The sequence below is a fragment of the Trachypithecus francoisi genome, unplaced genomic scaffold (genome assembly GCF_009764315.1).
Source record: "Trachypithecus francoisi isolate TF-2019V2 unplaced genomic scaffold, Tfra_2.0 Lachesis_group17, whole genome shotgun sequence".
Classification (NCBI taxonomy): domain Eukaryota; kingdom Metazoa; phylum Chordata; class Mammalia; order Primates; family Cercopithecidae; genus Trachypithecus; species Trachypithecus francoisi.
In genome coordinates this window covers 19,180,328-19,207,647 of record NW_022681462.1, presented here as the reverse complement: position 1 = coordinate 19,207,647, position 27,320 = coordinate 19,180,328, and the positions used below count along the sequence as shown (strand labels likewise).

General features: G+C 44.4%; 1 protein-coding gene across 5 annotated transcripts in view; it reads right to left on the bottom strand.

Moving 5' to 3' along the window:
• Positions 1–4,765: 4,765 nt before the first annotated feature.
• The window catches only part of ARHGAP25 (Rho GTPase activating protein 25), a 91,684-nt gene continuing 69,129 nt past the window's right edge, over positions 4,766–27,320 (bottom strand). For all 5 annotated transcript variants that reach the window (XM_033239286.1, XM_033239288.1, XM_033239287.1 and 2 more), the window contains 7 exons: positions 23,500–23,707; positions 17,583–17,715; positions 14,626–14,699; positions 12,992–13,113; positions 11,661–11,857; positions 8,135–8,667; positions 4,766–5,612 (listed from right to left, as the gene is read on the bottom strand). In XM_033239286.1, the coding sequence (XP_033095177.1) occupies positions 5,405–5,612; positions 8,135–8,667; positions 11,661–11,857; positions 12,992–13,113; positions 14,626–14,699; positions 17,583–17,715; positions 23,500–23,707 (1,475 nt within the window). In that variant the 3' untranslated portion in view covers positions 4,766–5,404. The remainder of the gene's footprint in view (positions 5,613–8,134; positions 8,668–11,660; positions 11,858–12,991; positions 13,114–14,625; positions 14,700–17,582; positions 17,716–23,499; positions 23,708–27,320) is intronic.

The following is a 27,320-nucleotide window of genomic DNA, read 5'->3' as shown; positions in this document are numbered from 1 at the left end:
ATCAGAAAAGAGTTGATTTGAGATTTAAAGGAAATGACATGGGTACAGTGCTCACCAGAAAGTATTAAAACGGTATTTGTTGCTTATTATTGGTAGTTATTGTCGTGATATTGCTACTGATGCTGAACAAGGACCCAAGACCCAGGGTGCTGTTTAGCATGGGCTGGCCTCAGCAGAACTGAGAGGACATCAATAAAAGGGAGAACAGAGAGAAGGAAGGAGGACAAGTGCCAATTTTGAGCAGATATCAGGTGTGTGTGTGGGGGGGGGGCAGACCATTTCTCTGTCCACCCTGAGAATGAGTCCCCCTTTCTCTTTTTAAGGCCTGATTTTTGCACCTGCCCCCATCTCAGGCGACCAGGGCCCCACACTGCATTACTCCTAGGTGACATCCATACTGGTTTTTTTTTTTTTTTTTTTGAGATGGAGTGTCGCACTGTGGCCCAGGCTGGAGTGCAATGGCGAGATCTTGGCTCACTGCAACCTCCGGCTCCTAGGTTCACGATATTCTCCTGCCTCAGCCTCCCGAGTAACTGGGATTACAGGCACACACCACCACACCCGGCTAATTTTTTGTATTTTTAGTAGAGACAGGGTTTCATTATATTGGCCAGACTGGCCTCAAACTCCTGACCTCGTGATCCGCCTGCCTTGGCGTCCCAAAGTGCCAGGATTACAGGTGTGAGCCACCGCACCTGGCCGACATCCATACTCTTGATCTGTTCTTCCACCCACAGCACAACTTATCTGGCCAGGCTCTCATTTCTTCATTACACAGCTTTCTGCTAGGAATCAGATAACTAATATAAGGATGATACTAATGATTAATGGAAGCTTCATGGAGTCTCCCAGAAATATCACATTTGTGGTTAATATTCCAAAGGCTACTGGTAGGGATTTCTCAATCTAACATGAGTCTGAAAGGGAGATGATTTTCATTAGAGCTATTCTCAGGACTCTTTAAATCAGGCCCTCAAGCTCTTATCTTCTTTGCCTGTGTATAGAGTCAACCCTTAAAGCAAGTAAACAGTGTCCCCATATATTTAGGAATTCTCAGAATCCTTGGATTTGTTCATACTAAGCTACCATTACACTGATTTTTTAAAAACATCTTTGGGCTCACTTTTCACCATCTGCAAAATGGATACATAACATAAATCCATTCTGTATCTTTAATCGTGTCTTATTCTAGATGAAGAAACATGTGAAAAATCAGCCTGTAAATCAGAGAATGTAGCTGGTTAACTGGAGATGGGAAAGGGGAACAAGTAGAATTAATATTATCATTAGTCATGACTAAAGCCAAACTTAGCAGTTTTAAAATTATTTAACCATCCTGATTGCATATGGGTATCAAATGGAAATTTTTCTTTTCAGTACCAATTCTTAGGCCCCATCCCCAAAGATTCTGATTCAATCGATATGATGTAAGATCTGAGCATCAGAATTTGTTTAAAGTTCCTAAGGGAATTCTCTTGTGCCACCAAGACTGAGAACCAGTGTTTTACACTAGTATTGGGAATACACAGTAGGTGAAAAACTGGCATTATGTTAGACGGGTCTTGGTTGTGATCACGAGCTGAGGAGAGCTCTATATTCTGGAAGTACTCAGCAAAGGATGTTCAATGGGGTTCCCACCATGGTTGCAGTTTAGGGGAAAGAGTCCTAGGAGAGAAAGCAAGAATCACAAGAATCACTGAATCATGGGTTAGAGGAGCCCTCCAAAATCACCTCCTTCAATCCTCTTCCTAATTTCTGTGTGAGCACTGGCCATTTATGTTTCTGGCCCTCGGTTCCCCTGTCCATTAAATAAACAGGTTGAATTAAATACAATGGGAGCGTTTTCCAGTTTTTATACTGTGATTCTAAGAGAGTTTCCAACATCAGAAGAAAAACAAGCTACAGTTACACAGCTGTGTTGATATTCTCTGCTTATTCCCAGTTGCCCTGGGACATCGTCTGAGCCACAAGCCCCCTGGCTTCAGCTTCTCCGCTGCTGCTGGCCAGATGCCAGCCTGAGCTTGTGAGTGGCAGCTGGAGCTCCACCCTCAGGTCCTCCCTCCCAGCCTTCTCTGGCAGGATGAAAGGTTTTGTGTAATTCTTGTAAATGCAACCTATTTTAATTGCAGAAGCAGCCTCCAAGTGTTTTTTGTGCTCTCCGGCAAGCACGTGACCTGACCACTGCTGCTATCTGGAAAGGAAGTGGTGGAATGTGGAAGTTTACACGGCGTTCGTGTACACGTATCTTCTGGTCCAGAGCCTGTGGAATCCAGCCAGCTGTTGCTGTGCCACTGTGTTCTCTGGCCTCCTCCTCTCAACGGCCTTGGGCAGCCTGGGAGTCTCCTGCTTCGTGCTTTTCTGAGGCGATAGGCCTTTGAGTAGTTTTAGGAAGTTGGTCAAAACAGCAACAACAACAAAATGTTTCTAGTTTACATCCTATGCAGCTGTCTCTGCACTAAGAGTGCCACACATGGTCTCTCCAGACTGCAGGCTCTGACCAGAATCCACTGGAAGGGGAATCATCCCAGTCAATAGCCTAGTACAAATTGTCCTATCCAGTGTGCAGACTTACTGGAAAAGCATCACATCTGCCCCAAACTTAAGAGTACCCTGATAAGGGACAAGCTTGAGGCCTGACAGAAAAGGAGTTTGGGAGGGAAGAGGGCAAGGGGTTTTCAAATGCACATTGAAGACCTTTCTAGGTTCTCAGCCCATGAGCAAAGAGGAGAGCGAGTAACATAGAGGTGAGGGTGTGGTTGGGAAAAAGGCAGATTTGATGGAGTCCTTTCCATGGAAGGGCTCTGAAAGTACAGGTAGTTGCTGCAGAGTCCAACAGCACACCCGACACAGGTCAATCTCCAGGTATTGCCTTCTAGAACCTGGCCCTTTGGTCCAGGTGAGGCCTGGAGCTACCTGGTCATGCAATCACATGCATGCCTTTTGAGGGCATTAAAACAGTGCCATCAGACTCCAGATCTTCTTTTCTGGCCCTCAGCGTTCCATCCTCCCAGCCTTTTCCAGCAGGATGAAGGGGTTTGCGTGACCCTTGCACTCATAAGGTCCCAGGGTCCTAAAAAACCCCGTTTCTCGTCTTCTCTTTGTATGCAAGGTGGCACAGGAGCAAATAGTGGCAACTGAAGCGAGCCAGACTCTGCCCTTGACTGTGAAGAAGGATTGACACTTGCAGGCTGTCTGGTGCTTCTGAGGCCAACATCTGCTTTGTTGCCTCATAATACTGGTGGAAAAAAATAGAATGAGAGACATTGCCAGATCAGGAGGTAGTTGGAATTCAAACGTGGCACTTCCACTCAGCATGAACTCTGGCTTCCAGACCCAGCAAGGTCCAATGACATGGGCCTCAAAACAGACTTGAGAGCCTCCTCTTTGTACCTTCAGACAAATGTTTCCTTTGGAAATTGTGACAGCAGCCACTTCCATATCCAGCTCTGTTTTAGTTCCCAAAGAGTCAGTGGGAGGAATCTGTGGGAGAACACAAGGATATGTGCCTGGCAGAAATGCAGGCACTCACTAACGTCAACCAGGTGGTCAGTAAGTGTTTCCATGTTTGCTATTCTGTAATTTAAAAACACCTACAGCTCAGGAATCCCAACACTTTATTGCTTTTCTTATGAATGTTGTAGATGAATTTCCCCTCAATCTTCTGCAAGCAAGCCTAGATGGGAATGCTGTAAGAGTTGTCCCCTCCTCCATCAATCTGGTCCTCAAAGGGGTTGGCGTTGGTGGAGCAGGCCTTGAGTAGTGGGACCAAGAAACACTGATGCTCCTGTCTGTACTTTCACTCTGTGGGTAATAAGTTATGGCCATAGGAAGGGAGGACTAACCAGAATGAAGGAGACAGAGAGAAAAAGGAATGACAGAGGAGGCCCACGTGCTGGGGAAGGCTAAACTCTCACTGAGGCAACCATAGATTCCAAACCACTAATTAAGCCATGGGGCTTCAAGAGTTCAAGCACATTTATGGGAGCAATGGGATGAAAGACGTAAATTTGGTACAGGTAATACCTGCTGGGCAACTGGGTCAGGGGTCTCCAGAGCTGAAAGCACACTTGGGAATATCTATTGATCTTTGTTTTTATCTCATTATTATTCAATTCCTGTTCTGTGTGTTTTATAATATACATTATGGAGTACTATAGTAGTACATGTATATAATTTATAAATAAATATATTGGGGGGGTATATGCTCAAACATTTTCTGTTGATGAGGTACCCAGTCAAAAGAGACCATCTAATTAGAATGGTAACAACAAAAAAGGACTCAACAAACCTACCTAGAGGTCCAGGGCCTGACCAGGGCCTCTGCCAGGCTGGCTTGACATAGAAGGGGAAGAATCAACTGTCCACTAGGAAAGCCCCTCTCCCACCTATCATCCAGTGCCTGTTGTCCCTTTGAAGGGTAAAATCATTTGCATTTTGGTGAAACAGGAAAAAAGAAACTATTATCATGACGATTAATGTCCAAACCCACAACAAATCATATCATAGTAGGAAGCCTTTGTTCCCAGGCCCTCCATCCACAATTAAAAAGCAAGTAGGGACTAGATTGTATCTTCTCATGTAATCCCCACAGCAATTGTGTGAAACACAGAAGAAATGGGGGCTCAGGAAGTATAGAGACACCTGTCCCTGAAAGGCAAGTCCGGACTGAAATTCAGCCCATGCCCTGCTCAGCAAGCCATCTGCCCCAAGGGAGGAGTGTCTTTTGCTAATTCTCACAAAGGTGCTGTATGGATTAGCAATAGCCTTGCTTTTTAATTTTTGCTTTATTTGAATATAATTTTCTCATCAATTTTGCTTGTATAAATACAGTTTGTTGCTTGTTCTGGTTTAGCCTAATAATAAGTTGGAGAAGACCTGGAGAACGGGCATCATGGTGGGGTGGAAAAATGGGGTTCTCGCCTCAGCAGATGCAGCCCCCCAAGCACAGCACTCCATGGATGAGGACTCAAAAGATGAATGTCATTTTCTGCCCCTGTGTCTCAGAGATGCCCTGAGGCTGTCTGACAAGGTGAGCTGTTCCACACAAAAAACAAAGAATTAATCACACCTCAGCCCAGCCTGTGTTGGGGCCAGTCTATTGCCTGGGTCCTGAGATGTGCTGCCTTGAATGTCTTCGTTGGACATGGTCATGCCTGAGACCGGAGTGGAATAACAAAATCCATTTGAATACAGCGATGGACGGTCAGAGATGTCCACACACATCTCTGTTCACCCTCACCTTCCTGCAAACTCTATTCATTTATTTATGGGGAAATTTAATGTTTCCCTCAAAATATCCTTTCCTTCTCAGAGAGTAATTTTGTATCCCAGTCATCAGGTAGCACTGAGAAAGGGGTCAGAGTTAGGCCTCTCTCGGGCTGTCCTTGCAGTACTCCTGGGATCCTTAAGCCTCGGTCTTGGGTTCCTTCATGGATTTGACAAATTCCTTGACTTCTTCTTCCAAGGCCTTGTTCCTCTTCTCGACATCCTCCCGGGAGCGCTCCATGTTGCGGAGGCTGATCTCTAGGGCTGCAAACTTCTTCTTTTCCTTCTCCAGTTCTTCATTGAGCCTCACCACCTTAGCCCAAACGTCATAATTCTCCTTCTCAAGGCTACAGGGAAGGAAAGAAAAGAGTGAAAGAATATGGCAATTCATTCTAGGCTCTTCCTTCCCCCTTGCTCACAACCTGCTGTTCGTTTTACTTTTCAAATCACAAGACCCTTATCCAACCTCTCAGCTATGTCCTGATGATGAAGATGTCCCAGGAAACCTGAATCCCCACAGCACTTCTGAGCCCCTCCTTTGTCATTTAACACCATCTTGTGACATCTATTGTGTGTGTTTTTTTATGTCATTTTGTTTTGTATCTTCAACCCGATAACAAAGTCTTTGACAGAAGAGACCAGCTCTAATAGATCTACACATTCACTCCCATAGCACCTTGTATCAATCCTGGAAGCCCCATCCATATTCCAGATTTCTCACACCTCTTTTTCATGAGTGCCTCCTCATCCTATGTCAATGGAGAGCACAGACCAGCACCCTCTCTTATTAAGGATCTCCTGGGGACCAAGATTTGGAGAAACAGAGGGAACTGCCCTTTGGGGAGCCGTGATCCTGGCAGTCTCATCCTCTCTTCTGAATCCCACTCTAGGTGAAAAATCTGTGGGATTCCTGAATTGCCAGGATTTTCATCATTACTGGCCAAAACCCTAATGTAGTGGCCCCCTGCCAGGCTGTGCTGAATTAACTCTTAGCAATGAGTATATATATGCTGATTGTGTGACTGGAAATTTGTTTCAGAATTTCATTCTGTAGAATGTGCCTCCCTTCTCCCCAAATGGCCTGCCCATTTGCACAAGGGAGACTTGAGCTCCCATGTGAGCCCAAAACTTGGGTTCTACCTTCAAGGGCTTTGGTCTATTCTGTGGGTAACAATCCATCTTCAGAACTTTGCCTACCCCTGCCTATCTCTTCTTAAAGCTAAATTGGTCTCATTCCTTCTGACCCTCTCATTACAAATCTACTTTTCTTCTCCAAGTTCTCTGTACCCCTCTGGTTCTGGAAGAAATTCCAAGTAAGGCACTGTGCTAGATCCCGACCATGGGTTCCAGTGGGAGGTGGAATCTGTGTGGGCTCAGGAGCCTGGGATGGGAGGCTTCCTCGACTGGTGGATTCAGAGGACTCTGTTCCATTCAGAAGGAGGACTCTGTTCCATTCAGAAGGAGCAGCCACCTCTGTGGCAGCCAGTTCTTTTCCTACCCTGTTGAAGATACTTATGTGTGAGTGCAGCATGAGTTTTCTATGGGACTGCTTTGATCACTGCCAAGATGTCACAGAAGTCTTTAATTCTACAAATGGTTGGTTTCAGGTTCTTAGATAAACAAGCTACATTTTGCTTCTGGATGGCAGCTCTCTGTGTGGAACAATGAATGAGGGCTCACAGAAGCCTTCCCTTCAGATACCCGAGTCTGCATGGACTAAGACGTAGCCATAAATCTAAGAGCCCACGAATTCACATTTCACTGCCTCATGACTAGTGCTGATATGGGCACAGGTGGATCAAGGTTTTCTCTCCTGAAAACAAATTTGCTGGCCAATCAGTAGTGTGAAAAATATTTCAAGAAAATACTCTACTTACCCAAGAGAACAAATTGTGTGCACAGATCTTGGGAATTTGCATGTGACAGAGGCAATAGCTGCCTAACTGGCCTCCCACCTCTGATTGCCCCCTGCAGCCGGTGCTCAATGGGAAGCCAGTGAGCCAATGAAGCATAAACCAGGTTGAAACCACCCAGAAGCTTCTGTCTTACTCAGGCTTTCCAATGGCTGACAAATCCCTACTGCGTCCTGGCCTCCTGTACTTCTCCACCCTCATCTGCTAATCACTCTCCCTGGCCTCAGGCGGCTTCCATTCTTTCTGGGTGGGACCATGGGGGCCTGATCCTTTCTCACAGCCTCAGCACCGGCCATAGTCATCTCCCATCTATGCACCTGACTTGCTCCTCATCTCCTTCAGGCCTTTACTCACCTGCTGCCTTCTCAGGGAGGCCTTCCCTGATCCCCCTATTTTACATTGGAACCCGTTCCTTGAACTTTCCAACCTCCTGACCCACTTTATTTTTCTCCACAGCACTTGCCATAAGCTGATATAACATATATTTTATTATATATTTGTATTGTCCATCTGTCCCCACTAGAAGAAGTTCTGTAAGTGCAGGGACTTTTGTCTCTTTTGTTCAGTGCTATACCCTAACAACTAGAATGTGCCTGGCACAGAGGAGGGGCTCCAGGAATATTTGCAGAATCAATGAATGACCTTAACATAAAAAAAAAAATTTCCTTTCAATTAATTAAAGCATGTTGATTCTTAAAGAACTACTGTTTGGAAATTATTGATCAAGCTACTTAAGCTAGATACTTACATTTCCTAAATCTAGTCTAAAGTTTAGAGTGTTCACCAATTTAGTCATCTCATTGTTCCCTTTAATCTTTCCTTCCTAGACCTGCTATAGATTCTGTCTTCCCCAAACTGAAGCTTCATGATGTGATTTCTCTGGCGGGTGGGAACAATCCCTCTTATCTCTAAAGATGGAAGCCAAGTGCCTCTCAGTGCCCCTCTGTCTGACTTACTTTTTAATCTGTTCCTCATACATTTGCTTCTGTGTTTCTATTTCCTTTCGTAGCTCTTGGACCGTCCTCTGCAAAGAATCAAGTTCCTCTTCTCCAGAGTTCTTTTTTCCAGGCCCAGTTTCAGAGTTCGGACTGGCAAGAGGATCTCCCTTAGAGTCACAGGCTTGGGAAGAGAGTGCACTGGCTTCCTCCCGAGGGGACCCTGGCAGGGAAGGGACGTTATCGTAGGTGGAAGTCCGCTGGGAGTCAGAAAGTTGGCGCAAGTCTTGAGACATCGTTCTCCTGTGCCCTTCCCCTGCCTTAGCCTCTGAGGAAGGTGACCAGAATTCACTTTTAAAGATCTCCATTTTGCTGCTGTTGGCACCTTGAAAAGCTGATGTCAAGAAACATTTCCGGTTAGGGAGTGTTTGAGTCCTTTTACGAGGCTGCATCTTCCAATCTCCTGGCTTCTCCCTGAGTACTTTGCTGCTGTCCTCCGGAAATCCATCGCTCGGCTGCTGTCCGGTGGGGCTGGTTATATCAGAGTCGCTTGTCTAGAAAAGAAACAGACACGGATGTCACATGGGGTTTTCACCGCTGTGTGTCACGCTCCCAAGGTAAGGATTAGAGACCCCAAAACAAATGTTTCCTGGGAGCATACCTATGAAATTCTTAATGTATCACATCAATTGATTATCTGCACTGGCATTTTTTTCCAAAAGGATATTGCACTAAGGGAACCATGTTCTAGAGACGAAGTGCTCACCAAAATCAAGTGTTTGTTTGTGGTTAAAGAGTTCTAAAGTAGGATCCTTATGTAATCTTAGAATGGGTGGTCTCTGTAACTATGACTGAAAACCCAGAAGCCATAAAAGTTTGATAAATTTGACCTTTTGATTTCCATGACCTAAAAAATTAAAAAGAACAAAAATCAAAAGAGTAACAGATCACCACATACCAAATCAAAAATAAAAATGGCAAAAAGTATTTGCTATGCATATCAGACAATTGGTTACTCTCCTTAACAGATAAACTTCATAAACATTGTGACGAAAGAGATCAACAAGCAATATAATTATGGGCAAAGGGCAGGATCAGGCAGCTCACAGAGGAAAAAATGAAGCTAGGCCTCGTACATAAGAAAAGATGTTCAGCCTCTCTAATAATAAGAGAAACTCACATTAAAATTAAAATTACTGAAATGCCAGTTTTCACTTATTAGACGAGCAAGCCCCCAAAATTTGACAACACACTCTGTTGGTGAAACCGTAGGAAAACAGCTCTTTCATGCATTGCTTCCGGAAGTGTAAAAAGACACAAACTCCAATAATTTGTTTCAAAATCACACAATCAAATCTATTTACTTTCTGACCCATCAAGCCCACTTCTGAAAATTTATTTGAGAAATACATCTGCTTGAGTACAAAAGGAGGTCCCAAAGTTATTTATTATAGCTTTGTTTGTAGTATGAAGAACTGAAAGGCTGGGTGCAGTGGCTGATGCCTGTAATCCCAGCACTTTGGGAGGCTGAGGAGGGTGGATCGCTTGAGCTCAGGAGTTTGAGGCCAGTCTGGGCAACATGGTGAAACCTTGTCTCTACAAAAAAATATGCAAAATAAATTAGCCCAGCATGGTAGTATGCACCTGTAGTCCCAGCTACTTGGGAAGCTAAGGCCGAAGGATCGCCTCAGCAGGAGGTCAAAGATGCAGTAAACTGTGATTATACCACTGCACTCCAGCTTAGGCAGTAAAGTGAGACCTTGTCTCAAAAAAAAAAAAAAAAAAAGACAAAGAAAAGAACGGAAAGCAGTCTGTTCATCTATAGGGACTGGTACATCTACAGAATGGGACACTATACACCTCCCGAAAACATGAGGTCATATGAGGTAGCTGTCTGTGTATTGACATGAAAAAGTCTCCAGGATATACTGCTAAGTACAAAAATGCAAGATACAGAGTTGTGTGTAAGAGTGTGTGTATGACTGTATGTGTACGTGTGTGACTATAGAGACAGAGAGAATTATAATACATTTTGTGTAAAAAAAGAGGTAAATAATTTACACTCATGTCTTCTTATGTTTTCATGAAGGAACATTGGAAGGATAAATAAGAAACTAAGGCAGAGAGGGACGGGATGGGTGGGAGGGAGCAGAACTTCTCAATGTATACCTTTTTCTATCTTTTCGATTACTTGAACTATATGCATACATGATATATTTTTAAATGAAATTATAAAGAAAAAGGAGACAGAATATGAGACCTAAACATAAAATCAATCACTTTTTGGCCTTTTGGCTAAGATCAAGTGAGACCTAAACATAAAATCAGACAATCGGGTTCAAGCCCTCCCTTTACCTTTGTAGCCAATCACTTGCTTCAGAAACCCCACCCGGAGTTAGAGGCACCTGGGTCCTGAAGGGAGAACTGGATCTGAGTCCTCTTCTATAACAAGCTAGTGCTACTACATTAGGCCAGCTGCTCAACCTCTCTGAGTTTCTGCTCCTCAATAACACAATAGGAATGACAAATTCTACCTTACAATGTTATGTAACATGAGGACTCTAGAGGTGAGCGGTGTCAATTTCCCAGCATAGTGCCTATCCACAGAAATCAAGAAATGGCACAAACCTATTAAGTGAGTACAATAATAGCTATTCTCATGGACTGTGGGATGATCTTGTTACATGAAGTATGAGCGTTTTTAAATCTTATTTTAGTTTTAGAGTGTTAGTAGAATGCACTGCATCCAGAAACACCTATCCTAAGAAAAATCACAACTACCACCCACTACCTGCCTTTTAAAAAAATCTTCAGGGTTAACAGTACTGTAGGTAACTTGAATCATCTGGTCAACTAGAAATCTGAAATCCATTTGTTGGTCACACATAAAGATCAAGCTACTATATAAAGTTCACATGTTCTTTGTAAAACTATTTGTTCCTATAAATATATAAAAATATTTGACCTTTGTAAATTATTGCCCTCACATAGTCTACATTTCAGAGTCAGCAGAGCTTTTGGACATTGGGAACGTGAGTTTCAACCCTTCAGCACAAACGTGGGGGCTGACATGGCTGAGACGGCTTATCGAGGAATGAGAAATATTACACAAACACATCACATACTCTGAGACAGGAATCACGTTTCATGGGTTAGCAGGAAACCAGTTTTCTCTGGACATTCACCCGGAATTTTCAACAATTCCCACCAAAACATTTACAACGTGGTATACATTTTTTCCCATTGAACTTCTCTGGACTGTATTTGAGTCTCTCTTTTAGAGTGGGCTTCAGTGAGGACCCTCATTGCTCAGTCACTGGGCGATTGGCACACTTGTCACTCACCCCCCTCAAAGATGCCAGTAGAAACTAGATTTGGAAAGAGGCCAGGCTTTCCAGGTGTGTTCAGATGAGTCTATACCAGCTGTGCCCACTGACACTGCATGACCTAAAACTCCCCAAATTGCCATCCCAGAGTGGACCTTACGTGGGACGGCCTGGACTAAAGGAAGAACCCAATGGAAGCAGAAAGGTTCTCTGTGCCTTACCATGCTACTGAAGCTGTCTGTCCTAGAAATTTGGAGGTCTTCAGTGGCATCCCAGCCCACAGAGCTTCGGGCCACTGGAGCTTTCTTGGGGTCGTTTTTCTGGGCAGGGGGTGATAGGGGTATATCCTTGGACTTGGGGAAGAGGACTTCATGGTCTCTGATCATCATAGTCATCACTCTTTGGATCTGAGGAGTCCCTGAAAGAAAGAAGAAAGAGAACTATAGTGTAGTGTAGGAGGCAGGTAGTCAGTCCTCAAGGATCCCCACCCGTGGATGTCTCCAAACTAGGTTCTAAAACTACAAGGCCCAGAAGGGCCTCATTTTTCTTCTCAAAAGATCCTTTTTAATTGCTTGGAGTTGGAAATTATGTTGAAAGAGATGGAATAGAAGGACATGGGAGTAGAATGAAAGAGGGAGCTGTTTCAGAGGGAGCCAACAGTCCACTGGATTAGTTTTTGATCAGGAAAGTAGGCAATAAAACAGCAGAGAAAATAAAGACATCCTTCTCTTCTGATGTGGTCCTCAATATGATCTATGGTTTCTTATCAGACACACAGCAAATATGTGCCAGGCTTTCTGCCCCCACGCCCATGGCAGATATCAGTACTCTGTGTCAGGACACAGCTTCAGAAGCCTGCACAGCATAGCTTTATAAGCAGCCTTTTTGTGGGCTGGCTCATAAAATGAAACCTGGCTGGGCACGGTGGCTCACACCTGTAATCTCAGCACTTTGGGAGGCCAAGGTGGGAAGATCACTTGGGGTCAGTAGCTTGAGACCAGCCTGGCCAACATGGTGAAACGCTGTCTCTACTAAAACTACAAAAATTATCTGGGTGTAGGGGTGTATGCCTGTAGTCCCAGCTACTCGAGAGGCTGAGGCAGGAGAATCACTTGAACCCAGGAGGCAGAGGTTACAGTGAGCTAAGGTCGCACCACTGCACTCCAGCCTAGGCAACAGAGTGAGGCTCCAACTCAATAAATAAATAAAAATAAAATAAAATGAAACCTGCTTGCTCAATCTGGCTAAGGGTATGCAAAAGTAATAAAAGACTAAGAAACACTGGCTAACTATGTTCCTGGCTTCCTGGTTTGTACCAGTCTACTGTACTGTGGGACCACTGGGCAAACTCTTGACCTCTATCCTTTGTTGTGATCTGAAAAATGGACACAATTCCTGCCCTGCCTACCTCACAAGGCTATTGCATGATTCAGATGAGATCGATAACCAGCTGAAAATGCTTGGCAAACTGCAGAGCAGTGCACAAACATCAGGGGGAGTGTTGTAATTGTTACTTCCTGTGTACCTGCTTTCACTATGGGACCGGCCATACCTCTCATGATCACGGCAGGGTCTTCGACCTTCGACCTGATGAGATTCACACCAATCACAGTAGCCAGGTTGTCCACGCTCATCTTGTTAACAGCACAGTTCAGCTGTATTTCATGTAGGAACCTGCAGGCAGCCAAGAAATCCCATGGTAGAAAGCAGGAAGTAGACAGGAGGAAGCACTACAGGGTTCCAGCGAGAACTCAGGGATGGATCTAATGCTTTCCTCCCAGTCTCAGGAATGAGACCAGCCTGCTCTGCCCACAAGAATTTAGCCTCATCCTGAAAGACCCAAGACTAAGGAAGGAAGAGAAACCAGGAGGGTCCTGCCCAGCTGCTGGGGTGGGGGTTGTGGGAGGTGGGTGGAATCACATAAGCAAGAGACAAGATCCACTTCCAGGACCTCAGAGTGGACTAGAAAAGGTAAAATGGGTATCTGACCATACCCATGTCTTGCCCTGATAGGCTTATCTCCCAGCTCTCAGCACCCATCCCACCCAAGTCTCCAGAGAGGAAAACTTTATTGGTAAGAAGATTTCAAGGCCGGGGAATCCATGGTGCCTCCTTGTTCTCATCCTCTGATTAGAGCACAAGCATTGCTAATTCTCAGCAGGTGCTCCATAACTAATACTGAATTTTTGCTAAAATTCTACCCCTTTTGAGGCACAAAGCTCACAGATTCACTGTAAAAATAGGGAATTTCTAAATACACTCTCTAAAAACCATTTAAAAATGGATAGAATGAAGCAACACAATTTCAAATACAGAGCAATTATTAAATAAATGGTGATGTGTCCAAATGATGAAACATTATGAAATATTATGAAGTTATTCATAATCCAATTTTATGACATAGAGAAATGCTCATAATAAAACATTAAACCAAAAAAGCAGGATACAATCCTTTATATAATTTTGATTTAGAATAAAATATTATTCCCCTATATTTATATTAAGGCGTGGAAAGATCTATCATGGAGAGAAAACATCCAGAAGGGAAAATGCCTGAATGTTTTAAGAGTACTTATTGCTGGTGAAGGGATTGCGGGTCCTTTTTATTTCTCGTTTACCGTTTGCTGTATCTTCCTGGTTTCCAAGTCAAGCAAGTATGACTTTTATTATCTAGGAACTACAACAAATTACTTTTTAAAAATAAAAGACAAAATTCAGATCAGTCTGGGATGAAGATCCCTGTTCCCAGCCCAGCTCAGCCAGATCTGGGTCAATCCACAGCTAGAGTTGCCACAGGAGTGGTGCACAGCAGGTCCCCAGAAAGGGCTGAAGGAAAATAACCAGAATGAATGTTTCCCTGGAGCTAAGCTATGGCTCAGAGTCACAAAGATGGGAGATCATTCTAGAATCATTATAAGGATTCTGGGTTCTCTTGCATGTCCCAGGACTCTGAGCAGTGCTGAGGCAGGCCTAAAGGGAGGAGCACGTTCATTTTTTGGGTCAACCAGGTTTTCAGAATCCTTGAAATTATACAGGAAGCTACTTCAGTGCTACGTGAATACAGCTGATCTTCCAAAGTGCTGGACCAGAATCTCTGTGTTCACAGAGGTGGTCCCTCCTCTTCTAACTAGGAGCTTCTTTCTGATGGGGTTGAAAACTGTAGAGTTGATACCAGGGGCCTCTCACCTGCAGATGTAGCTCAGGAGACTATAGTTGTCACGAGGAAGGATGGAGAGCTGCTTCATCAACTCCTGCTGAGCCTGGGAAGAGATTTACACCAGTAAATCATTTACCAGTAAATGAGCCTGCCCACATGCCAGCAAGGAGACCCTGGAACAGAATTGGTGTATCTGTGAAGAAACAACACTTTGGCAGTCATTCCTGTCCCTGTAGTTTTGTGGGTTTAAAAAAGAATTGGAAATAACTCTAAATTCTCTTATAATTTTTTAAAAAGGGTCATAGTTTTTGTTATGTATACTTTTTATTTATCTGTAACTATGACACTGCATCCCACCTTTGACTGTGAGCTACTCTAAGGGTGGACTGTTGAACAACTCATACGTTAATCATACGTTAATTGTTTGCTTAAGAATGCTTGAGATGTAACAATCCAATAAAGAATAAGACCACAATAAGATATCTCAGAATCACTTTAAGACTGGTGAGAAATGGAAGATTTTTCTGAGAAGGATTTCAAGCACTATGGCCTAGCTGAGACCTGCTGGCTCACAGACACAGGCAGACCACACTGGAGGACGGTGCAAGGTCAGACTGTTCAAACTCTGCAATGGATGGCCATGGATGTCAGACAAGGTCTACCAGGAATGCACGAGCCAGACAGAAGAGGGACAGCAAGCTTTTCCGTGTTCTTTTCAACCACAGCTGCCTGTAGGGTCTGTAGTCACCATCTGCAACATGGTGCTTGTGAGAGTACACAATTCACTAGCCGGACATGGTGACGTGCGCCTGTAATCCCAGCTACTCGGGAGGCTGAGGCAGGAGAATCGCTTGAAACCAGAAGGCGGAGATTGCAGTGACCGGAGATTGTGCCACTGCACTCCAGCCTGGGCGAAAGAGCAAAACTCCATCTCAAAAAAAAAAAAAAAAAAAAAATAGAGAGAGTACACAATTCACATGCGGCATGCAGGCACTCCTCAAACCTGAGCGGCTCTCCTGCAGAAAACGCACGCTCCAGCCTTGTCAGCCTACACGGAGCAGCTTCTGTAGATGTTGACCTTCTTAGCTTAGCGTCAGCTTCATGCTAAGATCCCTTCGTCTGTTGAGTCAAGTAAATTCATCGCAAAGGTTGCTACAGACTCACCCCTCCTAGCTGCCACCTCTGCCATATTTTCACCAGTGAGAAGGACCTTGGTCCCTGTGTGTAGACATGCATTGCCACAGATGTGGAAACTCTCAAAGATGCTGAGGTTGAGAAAAGTTGGGAGATGCAAGTCTAAAGTGAGTGCAGGGGTGGGAATCTTACTGTCAGAACAGAATCTAGGTGCTTCCTTTGCTTTCCCCAGAACCCAGGGGTGAGATGCGATCTGAAACATTTATCTTTTTAGCTGCCTTTTAAACATTATTCCATAAAATTTTATTACTTTCACAATAGTGAGCAGATACACCAGTATAAGTTAAGACTTTTCATATCCCCTTCTCCCTCCCCCAATAAAATTCTTAAGTTACGCACAAACTATCATGCCTCAGATCCATGCAATCTAATTTTTGTTTGGAAAAGAGCTACAAAATCTGTATCATGTTAGCCACATCATTATTGTTCTCTTCCTTTCCTGAAATATAAAGTCAGCTTTTCTCTTATGTCAGGATCTATTCAAATCATGATGCTCCCCCCATCCTCAGTCAGGGATGGAAGTTCTCACAGCTGTGTTTTCTTACAGGGCTAGGGTGCTATTTCTCCATTCATTTTAAATAAATACATTCTATGAAGCAGGCTATCTCATACATTCTGAAGTATGGAAGATAATAAACCTTCCCTTATATTGAAAAAAATATTAAAGTCATCCACCAGTATCATATTCCTGGGTCCTCAAAACAATCCTAGGCATGGTATGATATTATTATGAAAATTATCTAAGTTTGTGCTGTTCAATATAGCAATTACTTGCCACATGTAGCTACTTAAATTTAAATCAAAATTAAATAAAATTAGGAATTTGGCTTCCCAGGTGCAGTAGCCACATTTTAGATGCCTAATAGCCATGTGTGGCTGGTGGTTACCATATTGAAAGGTGCAGATATATAAAAGTTCCATTACCATAGAAAGTTCTATTGGTCTAAGTAAATAAACTGAGTCTTATAAAAGATGTATAATCTGTATAATGGAAAAATCAAAGTTAAATCTAGGTCTTCATTATCGATTTTTCAGTGCACCACTTTGCCAGAGAGGGCTTTTAGCATAGTCATTGATATAAACACAAACTTCTTCATGGATCACTTGGATTTGAAAATCTTGTTTAAAAATCATCGAGGTTTATTGTTGTTGGTTGAGTTTCATCAGTTTCTTTAGTTGGTTGGTTGATTATAATAACATGACTACAGTGTGATCCCTGTTGACTATAAGGCCTCTCTAGAAATAACTTACACAGGATCAAAAATCCTGCTGGTGAACTTGTGCACTCTCACAAGCATATTGCAGATGGCGGTTACAGACCCTATAGGCAGCTAAGGCTAAAAAGAACAACAATCAAAAAACCTTCCCTATCCTTCCTCTCCCTGGGACATGCATTCCTTGGGTGACCACACCTGACACTCAAGCTGCTGTAGAGCTTGAACTATGTGACCTCGCACCTGCCTTCCAGTCTGTCCTTGTGTCCCAGCAAGTCTCAGCAAGGCCATCGGGCTTAAAATCCTCCTTCTGTATCCTCCTTTTCTCCCTACTTTTAATGTGACCCAGCAGTATTGGATTATGGTCCAGTTCTTTACTGGATTATTACATCTCATGAAGGCTGTGGTTTGCCAGTCATCATGATTGAGTTCATATGCCTTTTGTTGCTGAGGAAGTTGCATTTTGACTATCTTACCAAAAAGTATGGGCCCCTTGACCCACTGTTGCCTACTAGAATAGTGTCCGGAAAACCAATCACTTTCTTCTAAAGCAGGACAACTAACTCTAAGATGCAAACCTTTGCCTCGTCCGCATTCGTGAGCTGTCCACAGAGCAGGAACCCTTCGTACTGGCTCCAGGGAACCACGGGCTCTGGGAGGTCTCGTAGGTAGAGCTTTAGCAGGGAAGCCACAGTGTGCACATCTGTGTCTCTGGAAGAAAAGAAGCAATGCTCTTTGAAACCTCTTTGAAAGAAAAACTTTAGGATGTTCGTCACTTCCATCCTGATGATTCAGTGAATAGAACCATAAATTACAAAGGGAAATTTTGCAGAGGAGTAGAGTCTGATAAAGAAGAATCAGACCAAAACATTTTTGCTAATTCACCCTTCTGGAACAACAATGCTGAATACATGTTCCTCCATCTCTTCCACCCACCTACCTCAAAGGTAAGTTCAAGGTCTACATTTTTACTAAACCTTCCTTAATGATTTTCATCTTTATTGCTTTCTTCTTTCTTCAAGTCATTTAGTGCCTCACAATTAGCATTGTCTAATTAGTCTCTAATATTGCTTATGTTACCTCCTTTATATCCTTGGTCCATTCATCTCTTTAATCTTCCAGAGTGCTTAAAATAGTTCTGAGGTTCACTCACGTATTTGCTCAATAATTCACTCAATCAATAAGCATTGAGAAAACCTATTAGGTGCAAGATACTGCAAGATACTTGTCAAGCACTGGGATTTCAGTCGCCAATCCAAAAGACATCAGTAGCCATCCAGTCCAGGGATGGAGCCCTGGCCCCATCGAGTCACAAAGCCGTGGGGACTCAAGCATTATAAAGTCCTTATAATACTGTGTAACCGGTTAATGCCATGATATGGGAAGCCCAAGACTCGGGATCCTATGGAAGTGTGGAAAAAGAACACCCAAGGCACAGATGGGAACACGTAGATGACTTCTCAGATGAAAGAGTACCTCAGATGAGCTCTGAAAGGCAGTGAGGAGTTAGGGCATGAGGCAGGCAGCATGTGTGTCACCCTGGAGCATGAGAAGAGGAGGCCTCGCCATGGGCCTGACTGACTGAAAGAGGCACGGCTCTTCAGTTCGGCTTCTCCATTTACAGGAGGGCTTGGTAAGTCATGGGCCAGGAGCCAAATCTGTCCCACTACCTCTATTTGTACAGCCTGGGAGCTAAGAATTATTTTTACAGTTTTAAATAGCTGGGGGAAAAAACACTCACAAGAAGAAGAGTGTGTCATGATGTAAAAATTGTAGGAAATTCAGATGTCAGCATCCGTAAGTAAAATTATAGAATAACACCACCACACTTGTTCATTTAGGTACTGAGCAGAGTATTATAGTTGTGGTAAAGACCATCTGGCCTGCAAAGCCTAAATATTTAATATGTGGTCCATTAAGAAAAGTGTGTTGACCCCTGGCTTACAAGGCGGTTGCATTGATTCTGCAATGCTGCAAGAGAAAATAAGATTCACTACCATATTCCTGAAGCTGATTATTGAAGAAATGTTTGTTTATTTCATATTGATAAGACCTGGCATTCTTAGGTAGCAGCCCTGGTAGCATCGTGAAAAGCTGTGATGTGGCAAGAGGTCCAGAATAACCTTGGAATGTCCTTGATTTCAGTGATGAGAAATATAGAATAGGCTGGAGGACATGTCTCCTAGTCCTAGGAGGGAGGGGAGGGGTGGATCTGGACAAGAGGAGGAGAAGGGAGGCATCTGAGGCAACAGAAGCAAGAACACTGGGCTTGATTGTAAAGCCCTGTCTTGGTGCTCTGTGTGCATTTTATTTTGGTTTTGACAGCCAGTTGTTGGAGCTGTTTTCTGAAAAGGCTCCCCTCTTTGCAGCCTGTGAACTGTACCTCAACAGGAGAACACGGGCTGGCACAGAGCCCGCTCTATGCTCCATGGCTGACCTCAGGAAATCTGGGGTAGGAACCATTCATTTAACATGGGGATTCTGGAGAATCCTTCCCTGCTGAGTCACTGCCCAAAAATACCTGAGGCAAAGCCAGGCTAGGAAAAGTACTTTTGTCAAAGTATGTTATGAGAAGTTCCTGAGAAAGTGGCAGCAAGACAGTCAGCTGACAATTTGCAGGAGCAGAATTCTCCCAAAGTCCAAAAGTTGCATCCTCCTAAAGTCCCTACACTGCAATCCATCCATTTGTCTCTATCAGCATCCTGGGACTCCCATTTGATTGGGACCTCTCCTTCACCCCCATCCAACCAGTCTTCCAAATCCCTTCAAACCTATTCTCCTAAAGTCACGCTGATGCTTGTAAGCCCCTCCCCTCCTTTCACTACCCTATGCCTCCAGATTCTATGCTCTGCCCACTCTAGGGCACAGCCCTGAACACCAAAACACACCAACGGAATGAGTGAAGAAAACATAGTTTGAAGTGGAAAAAGCAGCATAAATGGTAAGTCAAGAAACTGGATCCTGGCTGGGAACAGTGGCTTACGTCTGTAGTCCCAGCACTTTGGGAGGCTGAGGTGGGTGGATCACTTGAGGTCAGGAGTTCAAGACCAGCCTGGCCAACATGGCAAAATGCTGTCTCTACTAAAAATAGAAAAATTGGCTGGGCCTGGTGGCAGGTGCCTGTAATCCCAGCTACTCAGGAGGCTGAGGCAGGAGAATAACTTGAACCAAGGAGGCAGAGGTTGCAGTGAGCCAAGATCACACCACTGCACTCTAGCCTGGGTGACAAAGTGAGACTTGGTCTCGAAAAAAAAAAAAAAAAGAAACTGAATCTTTTGAAGAGAGACAACAACAATAAAAAAGACACCTAGACAGTTTAATCAGGAGAAATTTAGACAGCACAAACATCCATCATTAGAAAAGAGAAAGGGGTTATAAATATAGCTACAGCATGGATACTTCAAAGTAATAATAAAAGAACACAATTAGCTATATAAATCATCTTATCACACTGAAACTTACAGAAAGCTTCCCAGTTCATTTCACCAAAAATAAACCTGACAAGCCATGCCCACTGCTGGGCCTAGCTAACTCCTCATTCTTGTTTATTGGGTCTCAGCTTAAATGTCATTTTCTTGGGGGCCTCCCTAAATACACCAGACCATGTGAAAAGCCCCTGTTCTGTTTTCATAGTATTGAGTTTCCTTTTTAGCACTCAACACCATGGAACTTATACAATTATTTCTATACATTTTTGTTTTACTGTGAGCACCCCATTGTACTAGGGCTAACTCAGACATCTATTTTATGGTCTAAATTTGTAACATTATTTTTTCGGAGTTTGCTGTTCCTCTAACCCAACAGAACACCCTTAAATTATTCTTTTTTTTTTTTTTTTTAAATCAAGGGCTAAGAGCAGGTCAGGAGCCAGGTGGCTTCTGGGTTCAACAACTGATGCACTAGGGATTACCCAAGACTCCTCAGATGGTTCTGCCAGCCCTTCCCTGGAGGCATTGATGCTTGTAATGTGGCATGTCTGTAGGTACATTTCTCACAGACACATGGGGTGAGAAGTGTGTTGGCTTCGTAGCCAGGCAGCGTCCATCCTGGTAGAAACTTGGCAAGGAGATTTTAAAGTTCACAGTTTTGTGTCTAAGGAGACCAGAGAGACATGCACCAAACAGCTCCTCTGCTCACCTTCATTCTAGTGAGGTAATGGGGGCATCTTGGGGTGGAACCCAACACATAACCAATGCAGAGGATCTGGGTGAGTTCCCACAGCCGTGAAGTTGGGGACACCAGGAGGGTGCTCCTTGCTCTCCAAATACCCCTTCTTCCACTCACTGACTCCTACAATTCCTTTTATAGGAGGCAGAAAAAGTTACAAGCGTAGCTTCTCTCTCCTGGTCTGCTCGTGACTCTGAAAACCCTCCCTTTCTCCCTTTCCTGCCCTCTTTCCACCCGCTTTCACACTGCCCCACTTCTGAACTCCCACACACAATTCAGGTTAACATTGTCTCAAGGCTGGTCTCTTCCTCTCCCACTCCCAGGCCAGATTCACTCTCAGGAAATCATCTAACACTGGTCACTTTCACTTCAGAGTTAATTTGCCAGTTTTGTTGACCTCTCTTGAGTTACTGGCTTTGTCAATTCTATGATTCCAAAGTCAGGCTAATCCCTGTAAGCCCTCCCCTCCTTTCCCTGTCCTATGCATCCGGCATTCTATGCTCTGCCCCTTGCAGGGCACAGCCCTCAACACCAAAACACACCATGGAATGAGAAGTGGGGGAGTATAAAAGGGGGTGGAGACAGGGCAGGAAAAGGGAGAAAAGAGGGTTTTCAGAATCATGAGTGGAACAGGAGAGAGAAGACCTGGTCTCTCCTAAATATGCTCAAATGTAACTAAACAATAAGAATCAAATAAGAGCCAGTCACACCTCCCAAATCAGACTTGTCCTCTCAAGGGTTATGTGGACCTAAGAGTTGCCCCTGAGAAACCCCTGAAAAGCCCCCAGTGGCCCTTCCTATTTCTGGATGTGTAAACTCTACCCCTCACTTCTAGGTGTGGAGATGTCACAAGGTAAGGTAATTTTCCTCCTTCCAGCCCCAAATATTTCAAAACAATCAGAAATTCCCACACCAACACCCACGCCTACTCTGTAGTGCATAGGCTGGAGCCTAAGGCAGTTATTTGGCAAATCCTAGCAATCACCTCTATTCCTTTTGGCACATTGTATGGCATTGCTCTAGCAACAACCCACCTGTATCTTTCATCAGGCCAAGGCTAACTAAAAACATAAAAAGAAACTGAATATAAAGGTGGTGAGCACAATGGAACAAGCGCCTGATATCAAAACGCAGTTGATGGTGCTGCCGAAAGTCCCCGTGTTTGATGCCCATAATGGGCTGTTGTTCCAATAAGAACCCCATCTCTTGCTTCCCAGGGTGCTAAAATATAGCACCTGTGGGAAATTAGCTTATTACTTATTAAGGGTAGGAAAGACACCCCTGTGGTTGTCCAAACTACAACTGTGGCCATAAGCATGGAGAGAAACAAATAGATCTCAGAGAAGCTTTGGAGGAAAAACGGGCAGCGTTGGTGATTAGAGTGAGGGGTGAGGGAGCTTCTACACAAGATGACACTTAGGTCTTCACAATTTCCTCAGAATCAACCCAACCCCATTGTCCAAAATAAGCTTGGCAACTTTCATTTTTGGAAACTGGATAGAGTTCAGGCCCATCTTACTAAACCTTGGTTTATGGGCTGCTAATTTGGAAACAGCAGTCAAACTTATGCCAGCAGGACAAGTTCACGCAGGCAACTGGGGAGGAGACTGCACAACATCAGGTGGGGATTTTACTAGCTGAGTGTGGCAGACAAGGAAACCTCAGCTGAGTGACTGGAGAAGGTGGGGAGGAAGCGGGTGGTGGGAGGAAATGTCACTATGCCTGATATGCCCCAAACAGGGCTGGGAGACCTCCACACAGAAGACTTAGGAACGCCAGGCTGCCAAGATATCAGGATGTGCTCTTGCAAAAGGGCTCAGAACTGAGTCAGAATCACGTGGTACTGTGATCTTGGAAACTAACAAGAAGTCCTGGTTATGGCCACTTCTGGAACGCTAACGAAAGTCGCTGGTGCCCTTGGATATAGATCTGGTGCATTCTCCACCACACCGAGTGTTTGTACAGCCAGCTCCGCTCTTCCATGTTCCTCATCTGTCCTGAAGGGTGGGCCTGAGGCTAGGTCCCATCTTTCTCCCTTCCTCTGCACGACCCCTTCTCCTGTGCCCTAAACATCACCTGAATCTGCCCAGCAGGGTTCCAGTTCTGGTTCACATGATCTGTCACATAAACTATCTGCATACTCTCCTAACTGTGCTCCAGTCTCCCAAAATCCCAATCATGAGCAAAACAAAGGCTCTTTCTGTTGCAAGCCAGGGCTCTTAGAAGTGTCTATGCAAGTCCCATAGCTCAACTGGAAGGGAGAGGCCCTCCCAGCCAAGCCAGGCAGAGGGGAGGGCAGAGGTGGGACACTGCAGCAGGGCAATGTACCTGTCAAAGGAGGGCCGCTCCCCAGCGTCAAAGGCATCTCTCAGCTGCTTCACCAGGTTGTCCTGCCCAGGCAGACGGAAGATGCCCTCTTCATTCCGGCCATGCTCCAGGATGAACTCTGCACATTTCTCCACCAGGATGGGCACCAGATGAGGGCCGAATTTCTGTTCATAGGCCACAGTCTCATCCAAGCGCTGGCCAAACACCGCTGAGGAGAGAGCAAACAGAACCAGCCTGTCATTCTGTGCTTCCTGGGATGAACTATTTCTTGACTTTCTGTGTCACCTGTGACTTCACAGGTTTTATTGCAATGATACTAGACAAAATGTGGGAGACAAATCAATCATAATATTTCCTGAAACTATAAATATGGGCCTGTAAATTTGAGGCAGTCTTTGTCAGTCTTTTTATATTGACCCACATTTCTTACATATTTAAAATAACGACTGGCTTTTACTGAATACTTTTTGCTGGGAATTGCACACTTTTTATCCTTTAATCTTGACAGCAACTCTATGAGGTGGTATTAATGTCACACTCACCTTACTGTTAAAGACATTGATCCTTAGACACTTGCCAAGGTCAAGCAGCTCACAGCATGGCACAGTTGGGATTCAGGCCTAGGCAGTGAACTCCCAGCAATGTGCCTTAACCATGGCAGCAAGCAGGCCGTTTTGTGTCCACTTGTGTCAGAGAGTAGTAAAGCATAACACAGTAAGGCATCCCCCCTTAGCCACAGTCAACTGCAGTCTGAAAATATTAAATGCAAAATTCCAGAAACAAACAATTTATAAGTTTTAAATTGCATGTCATTCTGAGTAGCATGATGAAATTTCTCGCGGTCCCGCTCAGTCCAGCCTGAGATGTGAATCATCTCTTCGTCGAGTGTATCCACTTTGCATACACTGCTTGCCCAGGAGTCACATAGTAGTTGTCTCAGTTATACTTAGTAGTTGTCTCAGTTATAAGACTGAAAAGACGTAGCGTCTATAGGTCTCAGTACTATCTGAGATCTCAGGCATCCACTGCGGTCTGGAAACATATCCCCCAAGGATAAAGAGGGACTACTGTAGTCTATCACATAGATGTCTCATAGCACGAAACCACTGTGGAATTTAAAATAACTTAGGTTGTTTACTATGTCCTAATTATAAACATTGCCACAGCAAACATGTTCATTCACCTGGCAGAGATCCTGGAATGTAGGCAGTTCAATGCATAATTTCTAATTAATTAACATTTGGATGCAGGAACAAAAGCATTTCATTCTTTTGAACTATTTCCTCAGGACAAATTCCCATGTGTAGCATTCCTGGGTCAAGAGGTTTGAACATTTTTATAACTTGATGGTATGCAAATTGCTTTCCAAAAATTATTTTCCCAAATTACCCTGCCTCCAGCAAAGCAAGTGTGGGCCAGTTCCACCCCAGCTCTGTCCGAGTGGAGAAACTCTGCTGCACAGTTTCCCCGCCCCAGCAGTGTGAGGACACGAGTTTACAAATCAGGACGACCACCGCCTACCCATTCTCCCACCAGGCTTCCATGCCCTGGAGGTTCAGAAGACAGGCCGTGGCTTCTGTCCTGTCCCGCTTGACTTTCCCTCTGCCATAATCAGGGCTCTGCTGCACCCAGCACTTCAATCCCTAGGACATCCATTTGCAAAGTCACTTGACGCTCCCTATGATTCTCTCTCAGGTTGCTCCTCTCCATCCCATCTCGAGTTCCTGTGGATTCCACCTGTATAGAGTTGTACCAGGCTCTTGACCTGCATGTTCTTTTCCGCTCCCACCCACTACCCAGGCTAGGCCAGCCTCCTCTCTCACCTGTAACTGCTGCAGTCTCTTCTCTCTATCATGTTCGAAACCCTTCCGCTGCTTGCCTTTCTAAAGCACTGCTCTGCTTGAGTGCCCTTCTCTTGGTTTTCAGTAGTCACCTGCTTCCCCCCAGTTGCCTCCGTGATGTTTTTCAAATAGACACGTAAAGCCCTGGCAGTTTGTCAGGGACTCCTCTTTCATCACATCAGGTGTTGGGAGGCGAGAATCTGGATGGAGCTGAATAGGGGGCCTCTGTGTTCCCCACTACCACCAAATCTGCTTGGCTGTTGTTCGGTTCACTTACTGCACTGCAGTGAGACTGTGATTAAATACTTCTGTGGCTAAAGTTTGAGAGTCAAGGCTGGCATTCCTCAAGGCTTGGCACCCACCTGCTTTCCTGGCCTGATGTCCTGCCATGCCCCGAGAGGCATCTCACCCTGACGTTTCCAAAACATAATGCTCTGCAGTCTCCGTGTCCTTGAACAGTCTCTTCTCCCTGTCCAGTCTGCTCTCCCACTTCCCTGGCTGCACCAATTCTCTTTGTCCTCCTTGGCCCCTCTCAAATACCATCATATCTGCCATGCCTTACTGACACCCAGATGGAGAGACTACATCCTACTCTGTGCACCATATTGCTTCTTGAATATCCCAATCCTTCCCATACTCTGTGATCATGATTTGTATGTACCTGTGTCGTCTGCATGATTGTAAGCCCCCTGCTACTGGGAATAGCAGGAAGGGCTGTTTTTATCCCCAATGTCTAGCATAACCCCTGGCAAAAGGTAGACAGTCAATGACTTTTGCTGAAGGATTTAATGAACCAATTTGTCTTTAAGCAAGTATTTTTCATGACTAACGGTTATTCGGCATTTCTTTAGTTTAAACACTAATAGGAATCTCCTGGTATATGAATTCAGCTTCACACTAGCATGCATTGAGTGCCCTGCCATGTGCCAGCACCAGGCTCCATGGAATGGGTTGTGCATACAAGGGGCATGGAAGACCTGGTTCATGCTTTTAATGAGTTTGCCATCAAGTTATGAAAATAACATAACAGATGGACTGTCTGCCTTTGAGGGGTCACACAAAACTAGTGAGAAACAATTAGAAAATTTCAATAGCCATATGGAATTAGGTTTCTATTTGTCGGTAAAAGGAGCTGGACACATCTTTTCACCAAATTGATAGGACATGACTGAAATAATCTGACTTAAAACAGACCACATAGCATCTGGAAAGTTCTCTTTGAGAGGTCCAGAGAGGGGCCCTTCAATGGGAGAGGCAGATGTCTCCTGGAGCAGTTGAAACTCAGGCTCCAGAGGTCCACTGGACTTGATGGGGAAAGATAGCACAAACACAGTGTAAGGATGTGCACAGAGAAGTCAAAGCTTTCAGATTCAAGCTCCATTTCTGAGGTCTTATAGCAGATGCTCCACCTTGCAGGTGATTTGGAGCCAAGCTCCTTCTTATACCTTAATGTGTGTCTAGTCCTCTAGCTTTTCTCCTCATCCCAGTCTAACAGCCTCGTCCTGCCTTCATCCTCTATTCCTCTCACACCTCAAATGCAGCCCTTTTGATATTAATCTCACTCATACTTTTTTTCTTCAACATCCCCACCCTGCTGCTTCCTACTACCCTTTGCATGCCTTCATCAGGCCATTGGGAGCTACAAGAGATCACACAAAACATATTGTGGAAATTTATCCTTCCAATCTCTGCAAGACATTGGTTCCAAATTTTCACCACTCCTCTTGAGCTCCCCACCCATTCCCTCCCTTCTCTGTCTCAACAGGTGATCTTGGCTCCTCTTTCCTTCCATTACCAAATGGAGGGTTATGAGTGAACTCCTTCATCTCCAGTCCCTGCCTTTCCCATCCTTTCTCCTCTGTGTTCCTGTTTTCTCCCAGAGGAAGAAAAGGGCCCTATCTTTCATCTAGGATGATGCCTTCCTGAACTGTGGGTTCCATTCCTTCCATCTCTTCCAGTAATTACTCTTTCTCTTTGTAT